Source organism: Pygoscelis adeliae, unplaced genomic scaffold (genome assembly GCF_000699105.1).
Source record: "Pygoscelis adeliae isolate BGI_AS28 unplaced genomic scaffold, ASM69910v1 Scaffold548, whole genome shotgun sequence".
NCBI lineage: Eukaryota > Metazoa > Chordata > Aves > Sphenisciformes > Spheniscidae > Pygoscelis > Pygoscelis adeliae.
Genome location: NW_008825427.1, coordinates 67,183 through 89,014, shown reverse-complemented (window position 1 = coordinate 89,014; position 21,832 = coordinate 67,183). Strand labels below are relative to the sequence as shown.

At 41.6% G+C, this 21,832-nt stretch overlaps 1 protein-coding gene across 1 annotated transcript in view; it reads right to left on the bottom strand.

The window, feature by feature from the left end:
- ICOSLG (inducible T-cell co-stimulator ligand) overlaps positions 1–21,333 on the bottom strand; it is a 166,414-nt gene extending 145,081 nt beyond the window's left edge. The window contains exon 1 of the mRNA XM_009330645.1: positions 21,283–21,333. Within this exon, the coding sequence (XP_009328920.1) occupies positions 21,283–21,333 (51 nt within the window). The remainder of the gene's footprint in view (positions 1–21,282) is intronic.
- Between the last annotated feature and the right edge of the window lie 499 nt (positions 21,334–21,832).

Here is a 21,832-nt window from a genome sequence, read left to right as displayed (position 1 = left end):
GGTGGATGCCCCATCCCTGGAAACATCCAAGGTCAGGTTGGACGGGGCTCTGAGCAACCTGATCTAGTTGAAGATGTCCCTGCCCACAGCAGGGGGGTTGAACTAGATGAGCTTTAGAGGTCCCTTCCAACCCAAACTATTCTATGATTCTATGATTCTATGAATATCGGTTGGTTGCTGTAATCTATATAACACAGCCTAGACCTCTTTATAGATGATTAATTCTAGCGTAAACCATTTACCTCAACACCCATATAACTTGTAGGTGAGGTACTGATAGTGTTGGACTTTTCTAGAGCACAGGAGGCTATTGTATAAAGAATCCAGTGCGCAAAACTAAAATATTGAAAAAGGTAGTGTGTTGTTGGTTATGGAGGTGCAAGCAGTCATAGCAACCTGGAGAAAAATTAAGCCATATTCAGCACTGCATCTCTGACATTAAGAAAATGTGGTTATTTCTAATGGCAGCATATGAAAACAGTTTTAATTCCAGGACTTTTCAGAGTGCTCCCAGGAGTTTGAAATATCTCAGGAATGACATTTCTACACGAATTGTGGAACTTGTTTATGAGTTTGAGGTTCAGACCACAGGTATTTGCACATGACCTCAGAAGTTAGTGAGTTTACTTGTGAAAGGACAGGTAAAATGAACACTTCACTATTGACCTGAGCTATTTTTACCCAACATGTTTTCACAAATCTTGTCTAATTAGTCTTTCCAATTTTTTTTTTGCTCTGACTCGAATATTCTGGTAAAAGTGTGGAGTGTCAACAACGTCTAACTGTTCCGGAGAACAGAAGAATAGGAATTTGCACCTAGTGAACGCTAAACTTTTGTATGAACACTGTGGCCATATCACGTTTCTTCCTGAACAGGCATGTTTCGAGAGAGAGAGAGTAAAAGAGACACACTTCATTGAAGAATTTCCAATTTAAATACTCCTCCCTTTATGTCACTGGAATTGAACGCTCGGCATATAGTTTTAATGCCAGAAAAGACTATTTTTGATCATCTCGTCTGACAAAAACCATAGATTATTATCAACTGGTTTCTTCATTGAGCCTCTAACTTCTGTTAGTAGGGTACACAGGTTCAATTTCAAGGCTTCACCTGAGAAAGAATCCAGCGTACCCTTGAGCAAGTAATTTGGTTGAAGATCCTGACTGTCAGGAGTGCATGCCTTTGCTCCCGAATGTAGTTAGCGTAGTTGCCAGATGTTGGATCTTGCTCTACCCTTTTCCATTAGTTTAAAAACCCTCTGCTATCAGAGGTATTTACAGACCATGTTCAGATCACTTTTTACCTTTGTGGGGATAAACTAAACAGGCTGAAGTCCAGGAGTCATAAAATGCCCCCTCACAAAAAGCTTTAACTTTAGATTGTTGCTCCCTCTGAAAGGTGACTGTAAAAACAGTACTGCAGAGTTTCATGTTTATTACTTTAATGGTTTCTATATAAAGAGCTTTGGTTTACCAGTTAAAATGCAGTGTGACTGGCTGCCAGACCTTTCAGTTTTATCATAGTCTCCAAGGGAAGTTGTGATTTTTGCATCCTGTCTGTCATCACAAGCAGTAAACGCAGATTAAATCAGAGCAGGGCTTGAAGATTGGTGTCGAGGTCCATGGCCTACCTCCCTCTCCCCTTAGAGGAAAGGGATCACATGCCTGGTGAGATCACGCTGCCTCGTGTCATGCGATGTGACTCGGAGGTTGCTCAGTCCCCCCCTCCCCTGGGTCCCTCCTCGCCCCCTGCCAGCAGGAGCCGTGCCCACTCCAGCATCTTCTCTGGGTCATGCTACGCCCTCAGCTACCCCATGTGATGGTGGTGCCGTCAGTACCCTTTATTGGGTCGGCAGCGAACGTGGCCCCCTGAAGCCGGGCGGGTGGCCTTGTTAATGAGTCACAAGACGGAGCAGAGGTCTGAGCTCGCTCCTTCAGCCGTGCTAGCTCTCCCCTACAAGTACCAAGCGAAGCAGTACGCTGCTCTCCAAAAAAAAAAAAAAATCAAATATCCCTTCACGCAAAAAGCGGCAGTTTTGTTCAGTGAGAGGATTTTGCTTTTACACAGTCATTTTTTCACAGCAATGCTGCCCTTTGAGGCAAAAGAAACCTTTTTTGTTTCCTCTTGTTGCAGTTGGTGGGTGTAAGTAGAAAGAAAATTCCGTAGTTTAAAGATAGGAGTTACTAAAATAGTAGATTAGATTGGTGACTATAGGGAGGAAAACCTAAATACAGAAGGAGGGAAAGAAAAAGGGAAGAAGAAATGAAGGAAAGCAACAAATGTTTGAGGAAAGAATACACAGTGTTTCTTTTTCTCTCTATTATTCTTTCTTCCCACCACTCCTTCCAATTTAAATCTTTCCTTTGATTGTAGGCACCAATCCAGCAACTATATGAAGCAAGTAATTAGTGCTATGTATGGAAATAGTGTTATTAACTTAAGTGACCACAGTCAAGATCAGATTTCTGTTCCTTTTTTCTATAATGTACACGTAGAATTATATTTCCCATGATGGAATATTTCTTTTGCAATTTGTTAATTGCCTTTTTTATTATGAAGAGAATTTGTACTCTGAGAGCTACAAAAGGGCATGAGGTTCCAATAGCACTTAGAAACACAGTCAGATCTGCAACAGGAAATAAAGAGATGAACAAAACGATCCCCAAATGCTTTCCGAGCCTGGAACACAAGCTATGGATGTGTCTTTTGACAAGTTAACTTCTCCCTAAACACATCCACAATGTCAAATAGGTAAACCTCAGACTGCACCCAGAGCTGAGGAAATCCAGGCTCTTGTGTGTTAAAGATGCACGTGCCAGACTCAGAGGTGCAGCAACAAACACTTCCAGTTGTCTTTTAACAGGTGGGGAGCTGGATGCTAGGTCTGGGGAAACTCTGCGTAATTCCTGGATTTGCCTCAGTTGCAGGGTAACAGGTGCAACACCACCCCTGCTGGTCTCTAAAAAACTAGCTAAAGACAATAATGCTATTAACCTTCTTCCTAAAATGCTGGGAATTCAGGCTGCAATGTTCTAGGCTGAGTAGCATCACAACCTTTCTTCTGTCTGATGTTTTTAACATGGAAAAGAGATTTCCAAATACATTTCACAAGCTGTGTCTTTTCCATTGAATTAAATTTTCTGTTTCATTTCCATTAAATGATATTTAATTCCTGAACATATGTCTGCTTAAATATTTATTATAAATAAGCCTGCATTATAGAGTTATAGTCCTTTTTAAAATGCAGATCATCTCTAGAAAAGAGATTTAATACAGATCTTATGCAATATTTATCAATTAAAACTAGTTTCAGGGATTCATAGTTGCATAATGATTTATAAATAAAAAATAATACTGGAGGATATGTTTCATTTAAACTATTTTATTTTGTTTTTTAAATTCAGTTATATCTAATATTTTGGTAGTTAAATTGAAATTCTGCTACATAATTTACATCTGAGAACATAAGCTAACATCTAATTTAATTTCATCTTCTTTAGGATAGATATAAACTCTATTCTGCAGAATCATAGGAACTTTGTTTTTGTGGGATTTGTTACAATTAACCTGACAGGGTATAAGAAATGCAGGTATGGTAGTCATTAGCAATTCTCCACCATGCCTGATGTCTTCTTGGAAAGAGATCAAGAATGATATGGATTCCTTAAGAAGACCAAAGAGACAGGCCTTCGGTATTATATCTTGCAGGGTCTCTCCCTGCTCTAGCCAGTGCAATGCCATTTATGTAATCTATTTTCTGAAGGCCAGGCATATTTGTTGCAAGTGTTGTCCAGACATGGCCCTACCTAGACCGTGAGATCTAACACGATTCTGATGCCAGGCTGCATTGGTCCAAAAGAAAACAGCAGTTCTTCATCATCTGGTGATGTCTGAAATGTTTGGTTGATACAGCCAGCCTAAACTGAAAGAAAGCTTTCACAGGATTTACCGGATTTACCTTCCTGTACGTATTAATTGGAAAGTTACTATTTAATAGTTTTGCATTGTCTCAGTTAACTCTTTTTTTTCCCCCAGAAAGAACACATTAGGAAGTTGATATTGATACATTGTATTCATAGAATATTTGAAACTTGTTGAGCCTTCAGAGGATCACGGTGTCTTAAATGCATTTACGGATTCAGAATCATGCCTTAGTATTGTTGTGTAGTTCAGTTTGCCCTATTTTCCTGTATCCCTCTGTTGTTTCTTATCTCAGTCTTACACTGAAAAACCCTTAGCCACAGACCAACTTTTGCTTCTGATGTTGTGCCCACGGTAGGGTAGTCTTGCCACATGAAGCCTCGATGATACAAATAATCATAGCAAAAGGCCATTGTGATCATCTGTTTAGGTTTCCTGCAGTAACACGGGTCTCAAGACTTCTTTGAATTGATTCTTGTTTGAATTGCAATGAGTCTTTTGGAAAAAAAAGTATCCAATTGTGATTTAAGTATTTCCAGTGATGGAGACTCCATCACAATCCTCTGCAACTGGGAGATGTTAATTATCAGCACTTCTATCAACCGTTATCTGTTACTTTAAAACAACCACAACAAAAGCTACCTGTATGTTTACTCAGAATTGCAGGTGAAAATGATCTGTTCAGTTTAGTAATCTGCAGGGATGAAGGTATCTTCATGCTATGCCACTCCATCCCAAAGGATATCGTATTTCTCCTTATTAACCCCAGACACATCGAAGGGTCCTTGGGGAGATTACTTTACTTCTCTAAACAGCTAGCAAACAATAGGACTGAACAAACGATTCACAGAGAAATATGTAACACTGTGGATTTCACTTTTTCCTGCTGCAAAATGTCCATGAGCAGCTCATACATTATTTAATGTGGCTCTTCAGAATTACTCCATGGAACTGTACATTTGTGTGTGTGTGTGAGAAAGAGAGAGATTATTATTCCTTCCCGATGAATTGCTTGGAAAGTTCCCTGTAAACATTTGGCTCTTGAGAAATATTAACTATGATGGATTGTATCAGCATCTTGGTGTTATTTCTGGACTTGAGAGGTACTATCAGCAGATGGAATGTATTTGGACTTCGGTTCTGCTATGCAGACACACAGCTAGAAAATTCAAAAAACTGAAACAAAACAAACCAAATCTCCCCTTCCTGGGCCAGTCAGGCCTTAACTGAGACATCATTATTACAAATCTTGTGTTTACCGGTGAAAGCTATGGACAAACCATGAAATGGATGCACCTTACTGGAGTCAGGCCAGCCCTGGGCACCTGCAGCACGGCTCCGTGTGTCCCACCAGAGGTCTGAGACCAACCCTGCCAACAACTGTCTTGGCAAGGAGAAGTGGGTGACAGGTTCACGTTTCACCTCTCCTCTTATCCTCCACGTATACATGCACACCCCGTGGCTTCACAGCCTTCAGCAACTGGTAAAACCTCAGGTAGGCGGTATAGGACAGCAACCCCTGTAGATATCCTGGCCGACCCACTGCCTCCAGCTAGCCGGGAAGGGACCGCTCCTCACTAACAAGGATGTGGACTGGGTGCCTGCCAGGCACAGCAGCATCTAGGATTTGAGGGCATTAAATAAAGATTGCTTTTTACTAACAAACCTCTGTGAAATTAGAACCTACTTTTTCTGATTGATTGATTGATTGTTTGTTTTTAAGTACCTGAGACTGAAATGCAGCTAACAGCCATTCTTGGTATGGCTTGTATTATGAAACAAGAAATTATTTTAATTGCTCTAGCAATTCCCTTCCCATTGCTGTAAACAAAATGATTTCCTTCAGCAGCAGTCTGCTCACGTTGTACCCGACAAAAGAGCTGCTCTCTCCGATCAGGGCTGGTGCGAAGGCTGCGTCGGAGCTGCAGCCTCTTCCCTCGCATGGACCGCAGAGCACGGGCTGGGTCTGCAGCCAGCCGGGTGAGGCTGCTGAGGCAGGGACTGACCTCTCCCCCCTTTGCCCCACCCCATCCTCACCTAACTCAGTTTACACAGACTCCGCTTGTCTCCCTTGCAATGGCATTTATTTACAAGCCATTTCAATGTTTCGTGTTTGGGAACAGTTTTAGCATAGAGAAAGGCAAGAGGACTGTGCTGGAAAACCTCTGAGAGCGCTGCTCTGTCTGAATGATTTCTAGATTGAAAGGTGAGGTTTGGAGCTTTTTTCCTTGAGCAAGTGCATCCCCTGTAAAGGAATTAAAGTCGAGACAGAAGAGCAGATTGAATCCAAAGGAGTAGGAAAGGGATAAAGTTTCATGGGAAGATCCTGTGGATTTTCTCTTCAGATGTGCTGATCTATAGATTGATGCACTCAAGGCAAGACACAACTATTACAAAAATGCAGCTCTGGCACTGCACAGCCTGCAGAACCTCCTCTGCTGGTGTCGGCTTTGAGCTCACAACTTCAAAATTATTGATTTAAACATTTTACTATTGATTGCACAATTAAAGCATGAGTGGAGGAAGGAACATGCAGCTGCTTATGGTATTCAGCTTCACTTTATATGACGCAGAGACACATTATTTATTTGTGTGTTACTGTTGAATGAGATTGAAGTGTGTCTTTAGACATGATTTTGGCCCTTGGCAAATAAAATGCTTCGGATGAATATCCAGTCTTGAGCCAGTAGCACTATTATATGAAGACTGCACTTACGCTTTCATCTTCTGAGTGCTTATTCATAAGCAGTGCTGTAGTTAACTAAATACCTGTAACTTTCTCCATAAGCCGAAGAAGTCTGTGTTGTTAATAAAAAAGTCCATTGTTGAGCCTTTGAAAACTCTATATACTCAATGCTCAGGTAAAAAAGGGAGACATGAAGAGATTTTTTTCCCAGACATTTCAGGGTGCAGAAATGACATCATGACTTTTTTTCTTAAATTGGTAATAATTTTCTGTAAGCTACACTCTGACAAATATACAGTTTAAATTGTGTTAAAAACCCCCCAGATATTATTTAAGAGACATGGTTAGGTTTCTACATACCTGGGGAAGCATCTGTTTTTCCTTCATGTATCTCTCGTGGTGTTAGTGGAACTGCAGAAGTGTAGAGATGCCCCAGTTAGAATTTGCTTATAGACATAAGAAATCCTTTGCTAGTGATACATGCACATCTTAATTAAGTAAGGAAGAAATGCCTTGGAACTGATTTGTGAAGTAGATGATATAGCAAAACTAAGCAAGGTACTTCTCAAAAGTGTGTAGTGAGTACTTTTGAATCTGACGGCAGCAAAAGTAAAATCTTCCTGATGCAGTGGAAAGCGATACAGAGAGCATTTGGGAAAGAACGGAATGCAGATTCAATGACAATTATTTTCTATTAAAATGAGATATGAGAATGAATGATAACATTTTTTGTGTCAAATTTAAGTGTCAATGACAAATAAGCTAGAACTGCATGAACTCAAAATTCTTTAAAGGTACCTCAGGTAACTCACAATATTTACCTAGGCATAATCTTAGCAGCATTTTCAGTTGGGATATAATACTGGTTTACTGTGGTGGCTGCACTTATTCAGCCTGAGATAAAGCAGAAGAGATGTTATTTATAATAACTCCTTCCATTAAACTCTTAGCTTGTACTCTGTACCACAGATGAGCGTCCAGCAGTCTACATAGTTCGGATTACTAACCTTTCAGACACCAGTCTGGGCTTCGTCCCATAATCAATAATCATCCATCCTTCATTTTATTGCTACCTAAGCATAACTACTAAATAGATATGGTGAGAGATGTATACCACTATCACCACTAAAACATCTTTGTTCAACATCCTGCCCATGACACAGAAACACTCTCTTTTTTCTTATCCTTTGAAAATGCTTTTGAAAAGATTTGCTATATTGATGATCTGGATTTGCCCTTAAAAGCCTGCAAACTGTGTTGGGAAACCTCATGCAGCTAGTTTACAGAACATTTTTTCACTTACTTATTTTCTAATTGCACATAAATCACAGCTGAAAACTTGATCTGTAGGTCTGAACACATACAGCCTCTGGAAGATGTGATCTGAAGTCAAGATTGGATCAGATTGTGAATTTTACAAAGGTTTCTTGTTTTCATATCACAGAACTCTGAAGCCAAACATGCTGACCTTGAGAATACTTCAAATTACGTGGGACAAACCCATCACTAATCAAAACCTAGAATTTACAATCTATTACAAAGAGAGCAGAAGAGTCTCTTGGTATTGGTATTGTTGGTATCAGTGTTAATTGTTCAATAATTAATTACATTTGGTTCAAATTACTAGTTTTTGCTTTCTGTTCTGCATTTGTTTGCATACCTGTGCCAGCTTGGGTTATATAATTGGTCATACAGATTGCATAGGATTAAATTTCATGATTCTATGACTTAGATTGCCTGATGCTTATAAACGGGAAAATTATGAGCAAAACACTTTTGGCTTTGAATTTTCTGATACACAATCCTTTGAACTAAAATTTGTAATTCTCTAGGGGTTCTGTGAATACTTAAAAAGCACTTTGCACTTTTGAATAGTTGGGGTAGTAAATAACACAATACTGTCATTAGCCTTAATCCAAATTAAATGGAAATATTTTTTCCAAATATATCAGTCTTTCATGGAAAAACAAATGGCATTTTGATAGTGTTGCTAATTTCTAGTTAATGACCAACAATTGGAAACCCTAATTATCCAAGGTTGCTTTTTTCTATATTCAGGATGTTTATTATGAGTTCACTGCTTAAGAGTTGTGCAGGAATATTTTCTTGGCTTTAATGTGAGTAGTCTTTCACCCCCTGAATTCTGTTCGGATTTCTGAAGACCGTTTGCTCCTCCAAGGTGAATCCGTGCAGAAGCATGGAGTTGATTGCATATGAATAAGGTTGAGGGCAAAACTTGACCTCAGATTTTGATTCTGTTCAAAACCAAAACCCAGATGAGAACACTAGATTTTCTAGCTCTCTGTCAAAAATGAGCAGTATTGAGAAATCTAAGTTACTCAGGTGCATTTGAGAAGTTCACAGTGCAGTCAAGGAAGATAGTGTAGTTTTCAGGTCTGTAGGTTTAAACTCAGGCAATTTAAAGGAATGTTGACTAAACTGATCATCTTCTAAGGAAATATGCTCAGTAGCTTCTCCAAAATTAAGATTCAGCTGGCTTATCAGATTTTCCAGTAGATACCTATCTACAGACTAAGAGGTAAAGTTCTTTTCTCAGCCTACAGTTTAGGCAAATAGGACATATTGGCAGTAGGGAAGGGTTGCAAGGCTTGTGTTTTGGTTGAACTGGAGATGGTCACCTTGGGGCTGTTCACAACAGGCCTGGGTTACAGCAGTTCCCATGTTATTAAAAACTATAATCACAGCTGGTTGCATTGCAGATGTTCAAAGTATCAAGGAGTTTATGTCACTAAACCTCATGCCATAACTACTTCTTCGTAGAATTTGGCATTTTGAAATCTTGGACCTTAAATGTAATAGGTAAACTGAAATAATTAAAACATGCTAGGGAAATCAGGATTCAAACCAACTCAATTCATTAGGATTAACTCTGCCTGGCACTGTACAGATTGGGCAACATGGATTACTATTCCATATTTATTTTCTGAATATGGTCTGATTACGATCTGAATTTCCACAGTAAACTCCTGAGTTAGGAATGATATTCTCTGTTTTCAATCAAATTAAAATCACACATATACGCCTCATATTTTGACTGGGTGTATTAAGCGTTCAGTTTTCAGTTAATCATGCACATCAGAGCACTTACAGATCATCTCAGATATGATGGGAAAAACATCAGCTCCTGGGTAACCGAAACCTGTCCCAGTCAGGTATCTCTTCCTTCCAGGCTCACTGTATCATGTTTCTATGTAAAGAACAACATCCTTCCTGGAATGCTCCCCCTTAGGGGGAACAGCAAGGAAAAAACCCAGGGAACTTGCGTGGAGACAGTAGTATGGCTTTGATTCATTGATCCTAAGGACAGTGCTGAGACGTCCCCAAGAATTCAATGGCTTTGGAATCCGAGTTCCAGCTTGCCAGTGGTTTTGCTATCCCAAAAACATGGAAAGTTGAAGATTGGTTTTTTTTATTATTTTCTGGCAGTGAAAATGCTGGTTTAATGTTTTTCATTTGGTTGGGAGGAACAAGAATCAGTCCTCCCCTCGATAGTCTTATGTTCACCTACACTGTGTCAGCATGAAGTCGGTAAATGATGTTGGTATTAAAAAACTGAATCCTTTTCCTTTCCTGTATTTGGATCATCTATGGATTATATCCCTGCAGCTGCACCGAGCCCCAAAAGTCCAAAAAGCTGCACTTAGTGTTTCCACATGTAGTCTGATTGCAGGGTCACATTAAACGTAAATATATTAAAAAGGTTTCAAGAGCATGGCCTGTTACTCTTCCCTGTAAGCTTAGAAGATAACCATACTCTTCTTCTGTTATTCTAGCTGTACTGATATAACTTAAGATTTATTTTAATTTGAGTACAAAGTCTATCTTAAAACTTCATTTATTTATGAGTAATGTTATAAAACAAGTGATATTTTAGTCTGGAATGTCCTTAAGCATGTTGAAACTGTAAAATCCTATTCAAGCTGTCTCTTCTTTACTTCAGTCCATTCAAAAAACAGTGCCTCAGACTTCCAAATACTGACAGAAGTGCTTGTTAACTTCACAGAAAACATCCAAATAGTTCATGGAATTTTTGCCTTGGGGAAGCATTTGTTTTTCTTGTTTGGTCAATTAAACACTGCTTTTCCTAAAAGAGGGTGTATTGTAACATTAGGCATGATAATAACCAGAAACACCAATGGGTTGTTGCAAAAAGTTTGGGTTGATGTCTGTGTTCCAGTTATGTGTTTGGAGAGCTCAGGCACTCAAGGGAGGGGAAACACTAACTGAGGAGTCTTCTGCATAATTTTCCTTGAGATTATTCATACTGAAGAGCTCCAAGCAGATAAAAAGCATCTTTCTTATGAAGACGATAGTGCTCTAATGGCAAGGAGCAAAAAAATGAAGCTATGTGATTATTTTTTCAATGTAAGTAAAGGGAATTTTAAATAGAAATGCTATAGAGAAGTTATCATGGTGCCATCAAAAGCATTGGGAAAGCTTTTCCGCTGAAAAGGAAAAGATGTAAAGAGTATACGAAGGCTTGAGCTGGATGAACACTTAGAAAGTGCTGATTCAACACAAATTGATAAACTTGACAGAACGCAACGATTTCACCAACATCTTCATGAAAAGTTTTGTTTTATTTCAACACAATTAAGATGCATGATGTTCACTTTATGTTTTATTTTTATGCTTACATTTTAGATTTCTCTTTTTCCCTTAACATTTGAATAGAAATGTCAAAATGATATAAAGCTGCAGTGAAGCATTTTTGTGAGTCTGAAGTGAACCATTGATTTTAAATTATTTCAATCTCACACAAAATTAAGGATTACGTATTTTGAAGCCTTGGACTTTCCCACGAGGTGGGTCTCAGGTTGGAAATCATCTCTGTGCTGGAAAGCTTTTAAACACACGCTTAATTCCTTGTCCGGGAGAAGGAGAGTTTGAGCATGTACTTAAGTGCTGTGCCTATCTGAAGGCGCAAACAGGTGTGTAAAAGGAATTGTGAAGGAAGCTCAGCTCCTGAGAAAAGTGGGATGGATCCACCTCAAGCTGCTGTGGGCAGCTGCAGTGCAGCTGCCTGGGGTTCCTGCACGCCTACTGGGCGAGGAGAGGACGGTTCACCTGGCTGAAACCTCTGTGATAGAATGAGATGAATTGTGCCCACGGGCTTCTCAGCTGTTTTCTAAATTTCACACAAAAAAGCCTATCCTGGAGGGAAATCTGCCAGGTAGTACATAATCTATTTACAAAAATAGGTCTTACAAAATTTTACAGACATATCATTTCAGACGGCATGTTTCCTTTCATTGGTACCATTTGCATTTACAGATACTGCCTTCACAGTCACGAACACGTAAAGTCAATCAGGCACTTGCTCTTTTCAAGAGGTCTGGTTGTAGAAGTGCATGTGAGGAGACCCGTCCTGTTCCTCTGTCTTTATGTGAATGGCTTTTTAGTGTGTCACCAATTATTTAAAACAAAATATAAGGTGTATTCTTCAAAGTTTCAGCATAACTACCGGTGAGCTTCCTCTTTTGATTTTGTACCTACCTTCTTGCCCTCAATCGATTATGTTAAGGATGACACTGGAGCTGGAGATGGCTAGAAGAATAGCCACGTCTATGCTCCCTCCCCCTCTCCATTGGGCTGGTGAGCACATAGAAACCCTGGACTGCAGTCCCTAGCAGGCTTGTGGCATACCATAAGTAAGTAGGACATGTTAACTGCAACTCTTTCACAAAGTCCTTATTAGGCTAAACCAACAGATTTTACTCTCCTTCTTTCTCCAGGTTGCTGTGGGAGTGTAACTGATGCGCCTCATTAGAGTTTGAGATTGTGTGAGTAATCCTATTGTTTCTATCATTCTGTGTAAAGTGTGTATAATCACCCTGCTTCCTCATGATGGTATGAGTAACCTCGTTTTATGACAGGCTTTTTCCATATTCCCTATTTTTTGCTCTTTAACTTGTGATTCTACTTCTGTAACTTCAGATTGATTCAGGTGAGGGAGGAGGCTGGGAGGTGGGAAGAAGGAGGGATGCAAAGGGAGAACAAAAGCACTTTTCGCTCCCTCACCTGTAACCCTTAAGGTTCAGTTTGACTGTGGGCTAGAGATCAGGCGATAAGCTGGAGGAAATCACACAGACAAAATTCACGTGGCTCAGACAGCGTTGATGCAGAGAGCAATGTCGCTGTGCTGCTGCAATGGCAGAGTTCAGGTTTGTGTTCTGCTGGGGGCCTGGGCTGCGCGTGCCCCAGAGGAGCCCGGGCAAGAGAGTTTGCACCCTTTTTCGCAGGCAAGTCTGACATGACTCTGCTTTGGAGACTAAGAGGGTGCAAGGAGCTTGTGCATGGGCTTGGCAGACCGTGCCCTCTGACAGGGTGCCTGTGGGAGTGCAAGGGGAAGGAAGGGAGAGCCCCGCACCTGGCAGTCACTCCTTCTCCCGCAGGGAAGCAAGAAACACTCTTTGTTCCCTGCTCCCCTCCAGCTGCTGCTCCCTAGGCTGGGGGTGGCACCGCAGGCGACCTGAACCACCATCACGCAGCTCGATCCTCCCTTTCCTGCTTCATGTGAGAGCAAGGGAGAGGGCAGGGTGGCAGGGATGTTTCTCAGAGCTCCTTCTGAACGCTCCTGCAGCACCCTGTGCCAGCACCACCTGGCTTGCAGGGTTTGACTGCTGAGGGGGGTTGCAGGGTGCCTTTGTCCTGCTCCTGGTGGGTGGAAGCGGTTGCTTGGTGAAGGTGTCACCATCCTAGGGGCCTTATCCATGTTAGCTCTGCCAGTGCTGCTCCCGCTGGTGGAGCCAAGCCACTGAGATGGGAAACCTGGGGCCAAGAAATCAAGTGTAGGCAAGGACTAGAGTTTGTTTACAATAAGTTTGCTACCTAGATGAATCATAGTGTAGTAAGTTACGCTCTTAAAAGGGTATACAAACCCAGCCACTGGCTGAGCATTATTGCTGTGTCCTGGCTAATTCCAATTTAAGTGATGACAGTCCATCTGTCTGAGTCGTTCCCTTGTCCTCAGCTACTGAGCAAAGCTGCTCTGCTCAGTCCAATATCTTCCACCATCCACTATACACATGTTGTTTTTCTTTTGAAGTTCTTTTGAGGTCTCAGTGAAGAAGGATCTGAAAAACAAAAACTTAGACTGGCTTTGGGCACAAGGATATCGTTGCTCTTTACTAGTGTCTGGCAGTTACCTGAAAGCAGTGAACATATATTTAACTTAGCTTTGTTATTTTAGATGATATATTCATTTTCCTCTTGCTGCATGTGCCCTGTTCTTGCAACTACTCAGTATTCAGTAATGCTGGCACATCCAGCACATTGTAGTGCTTTTCTCAGCGTGTTCCTGTGTTCAGCTCCCCCCGTCAGAGAAACAGTCATATTGCGTTCTACAGTCACATGTATTTTGCAATATCCCTCTGCCAGTCGTTTCCACCAGTACTGCGTCTGTCTCTGCTGCCACGTTTTGCCGCAGGAGATGGGCAGTGTTGTTCAGAACATTTCCCGAATGCTCAATAAGGCTTTTTGTTTCTGCAGTTTAGGGTTTGTTGTGCAGGAGAAACAGACATATGCAAGTCTAAGGGAGAAAGGAGGTTAAGCATCAGCCACTGGTTTGACGGATTGGTTTGCTTTACTTCCTTCATAACATATGGACATAAACCAAAGTCTTACATCTCGCACTTTGACATTTTTGGCAAACATCAGATACAGACCAACAGAAAAACAACAGGAGCATATACCAGGAGTCAGTCCCACAAAATCATCCTTTTATGACCTTGCTGCGATAAACGCTTAATCCCCATATTGTTAAAATATTTGCCTCTCTTCTTTCCTCCATACAAGCTCAGCCCACTTGACAGATAGTCCGTTTCTTTTTAGTGTCTGCTCTCTCTGTGGTAACATTTTTATTTGCAGGATGTGAGAGGAGGAAGTCCACTGGTGACTTTTCTGTTGCTACTCATTTTATACAAAGTTTCCTCAGATGTTATAGCGATGGGTATCTGGGCATCTTTTCTTCTCTAGTATCCAGCATGGAAGGGTCTTGATCCTTGTTACCCATACAGTAGATATACTCATCATTAGCAACATATCAGTGCTTAGCTGATCTTAAATGATTGCTGTTGCCATTGGCTGGATAACAGAATAAATGGCAGGGAAAGCTTACCCTGGGCAAGTATTGATTGCTGTTTCGAGATCTTGCCAGAAGTGAGATCCACAGTAACTACACTAAAACGTTACAGTACAAGTTGGTGAGACACCATGTTCTGAACTGTTTTCAGCTTTGTCGAGAACGTTATTGATCATCTATATCCAAGGGGACTTGGTTTCCTAAGTGTTCTCGTTAAGTTTCTGGCTCGCCTACAAGCACGCTAAACCGAGCATACTTTGTCTGGGGAACTCAGTGGTCTCTGGTCTGCCTTGCCCTTGAATTGAAACCGCCTTCTAAGAGATTTCCTCAGCCCTGATGTCAGCAGAGAACAGAGCTGTGTTGGAACATGAGGGGAATATTAGATCATGGAAATTAACTAAGTGGAAGGACTTAATCTAATTCCTTCATTCCTAGGTTGTTTTTTTTAAAAGTCATAACAAATTGGGAGGACTGTCTAGTGCAGGGAAAAAACCAACCTTACCCAAAACAAAACCCTAGGAAAAAAACAGTAGTTCCAGGCTCGTGATGTCTTTGCTTTATATTCTGATATGTCCCTACTGATGTGATTTTAATATACACCATGTATTTTTCAGAATATGCTCTCCACTGCCTTGCATGGAGCCGTGGGTTACTGATGCCACTAGAATGTGGTAGAAAACAGTTTTAAAATTCCTGGTAAAAAGGATTGTGCTGGATATGGTCATAGGCCGATGAGATGATCCAGAAATGGTGCTGATGATCTGTGATTTTGCTGTTTCGGGAACATACATACTAGGAGCAGGGCTGATTGAAACAGCTGTAAAAAATAGAGCTTTTATTTTAATTGTTAATGAGAGATGATATAAGGCATTCATTGCAAACTGAGGCTTATGAACACCTTGGTCATGTAACAGTTCCCATACACTGGCACTGGCAGCAGCGTTAGAGCATCCCTGAGTCTGACGACTGATTGGGGCAGTTTCCCAGCTGCCCTCAGACAGATGGGGGAATGGATGGATGCCAGACCTCTCTGCGTTTTCTCTACAGGTTTTATGTGACCCAGCAGAGCATTACTGAAACAGCAGGTCCTGTACCACTCATGTAGTAAAGGCTAATGAGTTTGTTGCTCAAATTTTTAGGTTTTCTGTGTGCAGTTGTAAGCATCCCATTTATCTAACAGCTGTGCTATTGTTCTTTATGACCACTGACTTGAATGAGTTACCAGGAGCTGTTTTCAGAAAGGGCTCTTTGCCGCCTGTGGCTGTTTTTATCTATGCTCTTGTGTCCCTCAAAAAGAGCTGGGCTTTACAAAGGTGTGACTCAGTACAGTTGTGTCATGTCATTTATTATTATTTCTTGCTGAGAGCCTTGGGCATTACCTCAACACAATTATGAAACAGGGCCCTATTGTGACTAGCCCCGTACACAAATAAGCTGAAGGGTAGTCCTGTTACAAATTGAACAGTACAATGAGAAATACCAGCTAGAGACAATGAAATGAGTGCAGAAAAACAAGATAATGTTGTAGCCATCAGTGGTTGGGTTAGTCTGCAACTGCCACAGCTGAAAACACAGGATTTCTAGTTTGCAAAAAGCTCCTTTAAAAAAAACAAACATAAACTTTACACCATAAATATGAGTCAAACAGAAACAAAAGTTTTGAAGTTGTGAACCAATTGAAAAAAATGGTTGTAGAATGATTCAAATAGGGTACTAGCAAACCTGGACTTGCACCTCATGATCCTTGCTGCTGAAGAACAGGTCTGTTTCTGTGGCTGGTGGTTGTGCTTCCAGTCCCGTCCTTCCCTGACAGTACACTTCTGCAGACTACTTCATGGTGGGACTGAGAGTGTGCTGAGCCTCAGACCAGGCAGCTCAGCCAACACGTCCACTGCTCTGAAGAGGACTTCCAGAGTCTAGCCCTGCTCCCATAGGAAAGCACATGGCCAGCCAAGGAGAACCCATTAAAATAAAAGTTTCAGAAATTTCTAAGCTCTCTGCTGCAGAGCTTGAGCTCAGTTAGATTAAGAACTCCAGGTCCTTCAGTTTGGCTCCATGGATGACTATCTCCAAGCAGCACATCTTGAAAGCACTAGAAACATACCTTGGATCCTGTGAGCACAGGAGTCCCTGGAGATGTGCCAAAGATCCAGGCAGAGTCCATGTGAACCGTGTCTTCAGCCTCCCAAAGTTCACTGAGTGTACACTATCTGGGGGTTCGGTTCATCTCTCGCTGTTGATGAAGTTTCCTCTAGGAAAACTCTGATGATCTCTAACCATAACATGTAAGTGTCTAACCCCTGCCAGGTGTCTGATAGACCTTGTGGCTGCAAAATGCATTTGATTTTTGGGAAGCTTTGAAAGGGCAGCAGTGATCCTGCTTTGTATATCTTCATGAGAGCTTCACTAAGACTTACAGGCCATCTTTGATGAGAAAGGCATAATGGCTGAGGTAAAATGACGGTGATGGGTAGAGAAGATGGGTTGATGCTCACAGAGCATCAGCAGCTGAGTGCCACAGAGATCATAAGAACCCTTTTCAAGACCCTGCCATTCACCTAACGATCTATGACCTGTTATATAGATTGTGGAATTTGTTCTTTTTGTCTTAGCTTGGAAGGAAATAATTAAGGGTCTGAGTATTAATGTCAGCTGATAGGTTCCCATTAACTACCATTGTCTTTGAGTCCACTCATATTTGAAATGTTTGGTTATCTCTCTGCAAGAAGGTGGTAGGTGTCCAGAATTGATTGTATTGTCCCTCTTGTCACTGGTTTCCTTTGCCAAACTCCAGCAAAGTAAAAGGTTTTAATGCCCAAGTCAGCACTGAGGGGAAAAAAAAAAAATCATTTAAAAAATATCCATTTCTGTCCTGCTGCAGAAAGCTATAGCTGATGTAAGGGTACTGACTTTCTCTAATTTTATTTTTTGCAGCTATTAGTATTTACATTGTGAGATCACTGGAAATTGAGGAGATGTAGGATTTGGAAAGCAAAGCATAATGATTTTTGAATCTTCAGATTGAGATATATAGGAAACATACTTTGCAAATAAATATCACATAGTTCAGAAAATATATTGGTAGAAGATGATATTTCACTGGGACTGAGAAATTTTGTACCCTTTCTTAGAGCCAAGGAAAAGAAAAAGAATGGAGATAGTGGAAAAAGCAAAGTAAAACGGCAACTCCCCTCCTCTCCTGAATCTTCCCTCTCCCCAAATCCTTGTTGAAAAGGTTGGGTGTGAATAGGAAATAGTGATTAGGCAAAGTAGGCATTGAAGTGGCATTTAGATAAAACAGTTCACAATAAGAAGGTAACAAATGAAGGTAGAATTAACAAATAAAAGGTGGTCTAAAAACCCACAGGGAATGGCAAGGCCGCTGCAGAAATCTACATATGGAAAACCTCTGAGCGAAAGGGGTTGCTCACAGCAGGTGGAGTTGAGCCATGGGGAGGAGCATAGCAGGGTCCGTGAGGAGGCATGAAACCCTAAATCAACTCTCTTTACTTCACCTTTTCCAGTTTAAGTTAGTCTTGTGGGGGATAGGCAAGGGGGGGGGGGTTGCAACTCGGGGGCAGCCCACAGCCACCCCAGGCACCTGCGTCCCTCTCCGTGCACCAGCAGCCACCATGACCAGCAGCCTCTTCTCCACCTGCTTGCTTCTACTGGTTCCCGTTACTGACAGGTCGCTGAGCTGAGCTACCTTTCTCAGGGGCCACACAAGGCTCAAGAGCCAACGCAAGAAAAGCTGCAGCTATCACAGTTAGGAGGGTGAAGTGGGAGTGCCTTTTTCAAGCTGTAAGACTAATTTTATCATTAAATGGCTGCTGGGCAACAGCTAGGACTTTTAATGCATTTAATCCAAACCATACAATCTGAGTAGAGCTCAGAAAGAGAAGGGGACATGAAATGGACATTACAAAAATAACTGGGGTGGAGGGAATAGAAGAAACAAAAGAACACAAAAGAATGGCCTGATTGGTTGCACGATGTGTTTTGAACACCTAAGAACACCCGTGAGCTCATGAAAACCTCCTAACAAAGTCTGCTTTCTGTAGAAGTGAATTGGGCACGTTTCTTACTGGTAATATCTGGGTTGGGGGTTCTGTGTGAGAGACAGTTGTAGGAGCTGCTAATGTCAGTTGCGCCTGAAACTGGGTTAAGTGTGGCATACCGCCATCAGCCATGCATGAGAAACAGAAATAATGTATTAATAGGCAAAAGGAGGTGCTTGAGTACGTAATTTTTACGTCTCTGTATGGTATACCACCCTTTCACATTGATCTGAGAATACATAGAGCTTCCCAGTAAACAATTTTTTCCCTGTGATTATGGCTTTCTCCTTTACAGTCCTCCTCCCGCCTCCCTTCAGATGTTCAAGGGACCAGACCCTGCTGCTGCTGCATAAAGCTGTTCAGCTGAAGTCTGTGAGGCCATGCCAAGTGACTACAACCTAGTATCTGTCCCACAGATTGCTTTTTCTCTGATTAACAACCTGGCCAAATTCTTCTCCCCATAGTCCCATACGCAGTTCCTGGGAAGCTAAGAGACCTGCCTCTGTGTGCAAGCCAGGCAAGCAGAAACTTGGCCAGGACTGCCCTACTCCAGTGTCTGGTAGATAGGTACCACAGTGGTGGACTCCACTGGAAACAAATCGTGCTGCTTTGTAATAATAATGCTTTTAAACAGAGCATTAGAAGGCAACAAACCACCTTGCAAGTCCTTTAGAAAGGAGCTCTTCTTTGCATCTTCCCTACTCCCATATAAAATGCCAAACACATTTCTTGCTCCTCTAGCGTTGGGATCTGCACAGCCTGGAAGCAAGGCTAGATGCGGATGGGGAAGCTTTGCTGCCACGTGCCTGCAGCCCTGCGGCTCAGTCGGGGGCACACACAGCTGCTCAGGGACATCTGGCCCCATTGCCCTGTGGTCCCCCACCCCACTTCTACCCCCCACATTGGTTTGTGCCACTTCTGTTACTCCTCTTTTGCTATTTATGGCACGACCTAATGACGGAAGCCTGATTAGCCAAGGCTTCACACCTTTCCCAATCTTGACTATGCTTCAGAAGACTGAGTTCAACCTGGTGCTCACAAGCACACATATTGTCTGCGTATTTTCTGGAGCTACATTTTGGTTTGTTCCCTTTGTGTTCCAGCTCAAAAGCTGTAGAAACAGAATATTGCTCCTCATCAGGATGAGTTCACATGTTTGTTTGGGAACTGATTCAGTGATATGTAGGAGTTAATCCCCCGAAGTCCCATGTCAGGTCTATGTACCAGCACACCAGTTCCTCATGAGCAATTTGAAGTGACACAGAACCTCTCTATGGTATGTTCAGCTGGGGATATTGCAAAATGGCAATGTAATTTAGCAGCTCTTCCTGAAGTGACACAGTTCTTTTTTGAAAATAAAAATAAAAATTTTGCTATCACTTAACAAAGTATGAGCTGGTGCCTGCCCTGCTGAGTATAGCTTCTGAGCCACAGCAGGTTGGTGGTTTCCAGGCCAAGTGAAGGTTGTGGCAGAAACGCAGCCCCCACTGGTCCATGTAGGAGCTCCAAGCAGAACATTACTTCTTATTTTCCAAGTAGTGAGCTGAACCAGGCATGCAACAAATTTTGTATGGTCAGCTGTGCAGCTTCAGAGTGAGTATTTAACCTCAGGAAAAAAGCACTTAAGAAGATAATGTGTGTGTGTTGGGAGGGGAGGTAATTATTTTTATGCCAGGAAACACAGTGTTTGGAAATAACTGTTTGATTCACATGGTTTTCTAGAGTTAGAGGAAGAATGTTCATTGTCTGGGTCAAGGAAAGTCTGTAATTTTGGGGTGCTATCTTGAAAATAAAAAATTACTTGATTAGTACAGGGATTCTCTAACTGCCTACCCGTGAGACTTAAGCATACTTTTTTCCCTACTTAACCATGCATAGATTTTCATGCTGAATGGCTGCTTTCGGGAGCCTGATGATGCCAAGGGTCTAGGCTGGCTATCCTTTTCTCTCCAGTTCATACATCTGGAGAAGTTCAGTCCAAGACTATACAGGGAAAACAATAACATTTTAAAACTAGGCTCATCACTAAGCGCATGTAATTCATGTTATGACAAAAAATGGTTTCAGATAATTTAACAAGTGGCATTTGTGTTGTTGCCAGCTGCAACTGGATCTTGTCTGTCTCCCAGTTGGTGACTTTCCTTTCAATTGATACTGTCATTGAAATATCTGAGACTCAACTCCAGATATCTTAACTTTCTGTTTTCTGCTTATTTTAAAGCTGGCTGATTCTCCTGGATTCCCTACTCTCCTTATTAATTATACATTGAAAAGATAACAAAATATTACGAAGCACTGCCATGTCTGTGGAATCCAGCATATTGGATTTTTTGCCTAGAGTGTCAAACAAGATAAATTATTCTGCTAATAACAGGATTAATCCATTCATCACATACAGTAAAAAGACACTGTTAGCATTCGGACTGAGTTATTCTTGGTCTTGAGAGGTGAAATGGCAGACCTGGCATTTAGAGGGCATTTGTGCCTTTAAAAAACCCTGTTCCCCTCTTACCTTCTCCCGCTCCTTGGGCCAAATTCTTGCTGCAGGGCTGGCTGTTACCATGGGGGCAGGAAGACAGCCCTGCGGAGGGTTGTGTAGGTATGAATGTTTGGCAGAGCCCTCGACTTTTAGGTAGACGGTATAATTACTCCATCATTCAACACAAAAAAAAAAAAAAGAAAAAACAGAAGTGATTTTGTTTTTCTCCAATTGCCTTAGTTCCTGCTTTCCTAGGGTGAGATTGTCAAGATCTGTTGCACAGCTTTTGAAAGCTAATTTGAGGTCAGACAGTGAGTCAAAATAGATTCTTGATTTTTGTCAACTGTGAGCTGCAGCCGAAGGGTCTGATTTGGGAAGAGGGTGAGCAGCCATGCTGGCATGCTACCCTCGCTGGCGGTTCCAGCTGTCAGCATCTTCTGGACTGGCCTCCAAGTTCCTGCGCTTCCTCTGAACTGATAAAACTCAGGGGCAGGGTCCTTTCAGCTTAAACCCCTTGTGTTCCAAAAATTTCTTCTATTTTTGTTTTACTACAAAGGAAAAGAAAGTTAGGTCTCTGGAATGC